Raw genomic sequence first — 6,000 nt, forward strand, 5'->3', positions numbered from 1 at the left:
CAGGAGACCAAAAGCTTTGCTCATTTTTCTTAGCAAGATAACTCAATCTTAGGTTGGATGTCTGTAAGATTCAAAGTAATTTCTATTGACTCCCAGTTGGGTTTAGGTCTGAACTTTGACAGGGCCATTCTAACGCAGGTTGGACCTGAACAGTACCAGTGTATCTGTGGCTGGTGGTCCAGGTGGAAAAAACAACAACAAAACACTAAAACCATGTATTCTTTTCCATCCACTATAAGATTTAACTTTTACAAAGTAGTTTTGGGGCAGGTGATCTTTGATCTCACTGAAACAAGAGTGATGTACTTACAGCTGGTTGGAGAGCAGATGGATGGAGAGCAACGCAGCAGTGAAGGTGGCAGATCCAGGACGCATAAAAACAAGAACAATGGAAAGAATTAGGACAACAAATCGTCTTTTATCCTTACTCTCTGTGAACACTTATGAATATTTCTACAGAATTTGAAGCATATAGCAATAATGTTTTTATTTCTTTGTTGTTTTTTTTTTTACACACTAGTTAAACTGACACTAAGTTATGAGACAGATAAAGCTCCTCGACTTCCTCCCTGTGCTCCTATTGAGCATTCCTTTGACGTGTTAGAGCAGAGACAAAGTTTCTAAATGCAACAAATCTTCATATTGTATATGCAAATATGGCACTGTATTTAGAACTACTCTATGAATGTAGCTTTAAGACAAAACATAAAATGTCTTGTTCTGGTATCACAGCTATAAAAATGATGACATACATTCACACTGAATTAAATGAAGCACTTTGGTTTCTGCTTTCTGGTGTTTTTGTATGACTGCAAGACTTTTAACTCGTTTCTAAATTGAAACTCAACCACTTTTAGAACAGCCTTTCTACCTGACAGCTTCAGAGTACTTACTGCGGCCCTCTCCACACTGCTTCCTGTTCGTTACTCATAGTTTAAACTGAAACTGCATGCAAATACCGCAGAGAGAAGCACATTTCTACAAAAAATAAGAATGAAGACACAGCATGTTCTCCTGTACCTAACATGACTGAAAAGTTCAGTTTACATTCATAAAGTGTTTGATGAGAAGCCTCCATATCTGCAGCGCAGCAAGCTGCTGTCTGTAACCATCTGTAAATGAGTGAGTTTGGTGAATGTCATCCGAGAGTGAGTGTGTGAGCTGACTTGTTTGTTTCAGCAAAGCTGCGCAGCAACAGCAGCTCCCACTGACATGTTAACCAGAGGAACACATGGGACGTGCTCCTGAGCTAAGATTTTACCACAAAAATTCAATCAGCGCAGGAAGGCGTTGAGGCCGTATCAGAAAGCAAGGTGCACTCTGCTGAAGAAGCGGAAACTATGTGGGAGGGCAGTCCCGGAAGCTTGAGTCTGAGTCTGCCTGGGTTCAGCTCCAGAGAGCAGTGAGCAGCAGCAGAGAGAAGAGAGGTTCTCTCACACGCACCAACCAGTTTCCCACGACCCTGACACAGCTCCGGCATTCCACACATCCTCCTGCTCTGGAGGTTCATCCAAACCTCTCAGCCCATCCAACACACACTGCTCCAAAGAACCACCCAGAATTCCTCAACCGGATTTTCATCCTAACATGGGAATAAAAACAGCAGATTCTCCAGGAAATTTCTTTGATGAATCTCCTACAGCAAACTTCGGATATCCTGAGCCTGTCCTGGGGCAGGAAATATCCCCACAGATAGGGCTGGACAATAAATAAATAAATAAATAAATAAATAAATAAATAAATAAATAAATAAATAAATAAATAAATAAATAAATAAATAAATATAGAACATTTAATATATAGAATATTGACTGAACTCTGATCCAGAAATGCACAGAATTATGGGGGTTGTAGGCAAAGATCAACCTCTTAACCTCTTAGCTAAGAAAAGGTTAGTGGCATCATCTAACTCGCGCACTCTTTGGTTACCTAGCAACAACCTGTTGAGTAAATTGCACAGCAGCAGTTTCAGGTTTTACCTCAGAACTGCTTCAAAACATATTTAAAAAATGGTGTGGAGAGAAAACTGTGGATAAACAGGAAAGGTCAGGCCACCAATTTGTCTGCATTTCAGACATTTAAAATAAAAAAAACTAATCAGTCGCGCTGAGCTTTTCACATGTTGATTTTCTGAGCTGAAAATTATTGTTTTTGGCTCAGATCCATCCTTTGCCATGTATGATCAACATTGATCATTAGCTCAATATTGCATTGAGGTAATGGTCAATGTAATAGCATTCCATGTCTAGAATGCTGTTTCTGCATCTCAGACAATAAAATATTTATTTTCTTATTACATGAGGAATTAAATTATTTATTTGCATTTTTACGTATTTCTAATGTTATATAAAATAAGCCAGTTAAAAGGAATAGCCAAATCTTTATCCAAGTTAATCAAATAACCATCAAACTAACAATAGAATCACTGATTTGTAAAATAATTGTAAGTCACAGCCCTAAAGAAATCCAAACATGACCAGAAATGAAGAGAACATGATCCACACCCCAGCCGGTGTTTGGAGCTATAATTAGGTAAAGTGCTGTACCTTGCAGAGATCCGCAGACCTGTAAAACATGTCACTCGTGTTTGCATACCAAAACCATTTTTCTCATTATTCTGGCATGATTCATCGAAAAGCTCCAACACTCCCAGTGTTGTTGTGTCTCAACTGCTGTGTGTTGCAGAATGAACCAGGGTGAGCATCGCACAGCTGTTGTCAGCCACAGATCATCATGCTGAGCAGGATGAGTCTGATCAAACATGTGACCATCCAGACTCTTTCCTACATTGCTATGGCCAAGAAACTTATGGATTATCTGTATAAAATATTTATATTGATTCTTTGTTTTTATAGAAAAAACTGTAGCTAAACACTGAACTGAATTCCAATTTAACAAGATTAAAAATATAACAAATGTAAACAACACTGATCTTCTAAACCTGCATCATATCTGCTGGGTGGAGGAAATCTAATGTAGATGTGAACCATCCTGTTACTGCATGTAGAGACAGAATGATCTCTGATGCACAGAGACATGATTACACTCCAACAACCAGAGCAAAGCGGACCCGACCCAGCTCAGTGGATCCGGCTCAGCGTACCCGACCCGGTTCAGCCACCACCTCCTCTTGGCATTAGCCCGCCGTGTCACCTGATACTCCGTGTGTAGCTGGCAGGAGGCCTGACCTATCCATCTGTACTATCAGTCCACACACGAACACACAGACACAACACACACACAGCATGCCGTTTGGATCCAGCTCTGTTTTCCATGATATAACTGGGTATTTATTCTCCTCCATACTATGGCTCAGAATTGCTCCTTCTTTTTTCTCCTAACAGCATTTTAACTGAATCATTTGATGAATCAATGTCATTGTCTTTAAACAAAAACATAAACCTTTGTTGCTGTCATTTGAGTAATGCACCTGACCTGACATCACAGAGCCTTGCCCCAGTGCAGCAGACTGACCTGTTTTCCCACATGGTTTCACACCACACACTCGGTTCTACCTGACAAATTCTACGCTTCACTATCTATAACCAGCAGGGCGGCTGCACTTGTTAAATGAATGTCTGGTGTTTCTCTAGTAATACACGTCTGCAAATAAAAGATGTCATGGTTTCTTTGTATCGTCTTGCCTCATGGTGGCGGAGTTAGCATGTTTAGCAATGTGTAGCTGCTTCACAAAGAAGACATGGATGGTAATAGGTAGATGGGATATTATGCAGAACAGGAAGAAAGCCATCTGATGGACAATGCTTAGTCAACATGGTCGCTTACAAGCAACCATGTTAATACCACAGCAGTAGGAACGTAAGAGACAAAAGTTACTAACTGACAAATAATTATAATCAAATGTTTTTGTTTTTTGTTTTTTTGCTCAAAGCAAAACCGACATTCTTGAGGGACTCCTGAAAACCACAGTGTAAGTGTTCCTGTTCCTAGTCACTGAATTTGAACTGAACAGAAACCAATGCAATCCATCCAATAGACACCTTCCATCAGGCTGGTCAACAACACCTGTTCCATCAGGTATCCAGTTTTCTCAACACCTAAATGGCAGAATTGTGTTCATATGGTTAGGAACATGAAACGATTTCCATCCAACTGTCATGCGAATTTTGAGCCAAGTTATGAAATTTTACAAAAACGAATAAAAAAAGCTAATTAGTTATGTTTCCTGGCTTGCAGTGAATCAACCAGGCTACACAAAGCGTAGTTACATTAGATGACGCTATGCATGGCTGTAATAAATAAGTAAATGTTTGCAAAGTCAGAACTTATTCACCATAGAAGTCTTATCCAGGTAAAACTGAATATATAAGAAAGGAATTTCAGGTCATGAACAGGCCTAGTTAAGTTAGTTAAGGTCCTAACTTCAACCTAATTGAGATGTTGACCTTAGCAGGCATAACATGCTTGAGAACCCTTCAAAGCTGTTGAATTAAAACTATTCTGCAGAAAAGAATAGATAAAAAAGACCCCACAGTTACGCAAAAAAAAATTCCAATTCAAAAACACTTGATAGAAAGATTGACTTGTACAAGCTTTTACACTTTCACAACAGAGCAAGCAAGAACAGACAAACCACTTGAAATCTGAAATTTCTAAATACTTAAGTTACTTTCACTTGCTAATAAAAAAAAAAAAGTTTGATCTCAAACAACACAAAAAGCAAAAACTGTAAGGGAGAAAATACTTTATAACACAATGGTATTCAAGTCTTTAATGGGTGGGTTTAGCCCCCCGTGTTTAAGGATCCTAGCACAGCCTCTGGATCAAAGCACGAGACACAGATACCGCTGAGAACAACGCTGCTTCCGCACATCGCTAAACTTACTCCAGTCTGTGGATCCTGACAGCTCTTCTCAATTATTAAGTCCAGTCTGACTTTATTTTCAACCAATGGGCATTGTTACAATAAACCAAGACGGAAAATAATACTTCTGAATGGACGGTTCGTGAGAACTCCGATAATTTAAGGTCTAAAAAGCGGTGACGGAGCTGTTTCTAACACGAAGAGAGAGAAGCAGGAAACTGTAGTTGCTTCTGACATGTTGCCAAACAGCGATACATGCCAATCATTTCTACATGTCTCACTAACATGTCTGTTTAGCAGCATTAAGCTTAAGTAACGACAACTAACATATTTTCCAGCATTTTGTTCAACAAAGTTAGGAAACAGCTCGCTAACGCGCCAGACACTTCCAAAAAGTCAGTCCTAAACAAAGCTCCAGGACAAAAAAGCAGCTTTCCAAAGCTGAGAAAACTCACCCATTATGCCGCCGTTCCCCTCTGCTTCACCAGCCAGGACTTCTGAGCTTGACATTCCCTCTGGAAGAAAAAAAAACTCCCAACAACTCACTGAACCAGTCCGAGTGGCAGGCTCGTACTACGCCAATTGCTGTACGTAAAGGATTCACACGAGACCGTCAAAGCAAAAATGCGTACGCGCTCAAGAAAGTAACAGCGGCAAGGTATCGCGAGATTTTTATGGGCCCAAATATCACTTTAAGAAAACCCTCAACTAATATTAGTTCAATAGGATGATAAACATAGTTAAACTAAGGCACTGGAAAACTGGTAAAGTTTGCACAAATGTTTTCATAAAATTCTGGCTAATCTGGAGAAAAATAAATAAATAAATCTATTCATCAGCTCCATCTAGTGGCCTTTTCCATTACATACAAGAAACACCATTTTCTCATGTTTCATGAAGGAAACGGGTACGAATTTTACCTGCTCTTAGGAATCATATCTTCTTTTCTCAACAAAGGTTTCTCAACTATTATTATTATTATTATTATTATTATTATTATTATTATTATTATTATTATTATTATTATTATTATTATTATTATTATTATTATTATTATTATTATTATTATTATTATTATTATTATTATTATTATTATTATTAAAAATTGTCAGGAAAAAAAAACATCTGTGAAAATGATAGAAAAGCTGTATAAAGTATAAAAATCTGGAAATTTA

At 38.4% G+C, this 6,000-nt stretch overlaps 1 protein-coding gene across 2 annotated transcripts in view; it reads right to left on the bottom strand.

Annotated features, from left to right (window-relative positions):
* The window catches only part of septin7 (septin-7), a 30,906-nt gene extending 25,445 nt beyond the window's left edge, over positions 1–5,461 (bottom strand). The window contains exons 1-2 of one of the 2 annotated variants that reach the window (XM_008421248.2): positions 5,281–5,461; positions 5,190–5,191 (exon numbers count right to left, since the gene is read on the bottom strand). In XM_008421248.2, coding sequence (XP_008419470.1) covers positions 5,190–5,191; positions 5,281–5,335 — 57 coding nt within the window. In that variant the 5' untranslated portion in view covers positions 5,336–5,461. The remainder of the gene's footprint in view (positions 1–5,189; positions 5,192–5,280) is intronic. The other variant, XM_008421249.2, reaches the window with a different exon arrangement.
* Between the last annotated feature and the right edge of the window lie 539 nt (positions 5,462–6,000).

Source organism: Poecilia reticulata, linkage group LG11 (assembly GCF_000633615.1).
Source record: "Poecilia reticulata strain Guanapo linkage group LG11, Guppy_female_1.0+MT, whole genome shotgun sequence".
NCBI lineage: Eukaryota > Metazoa > Chordata > Actinopteri > Cyprinodontiformes > Poeciliidae > Poecilia > Poecilia reticulata.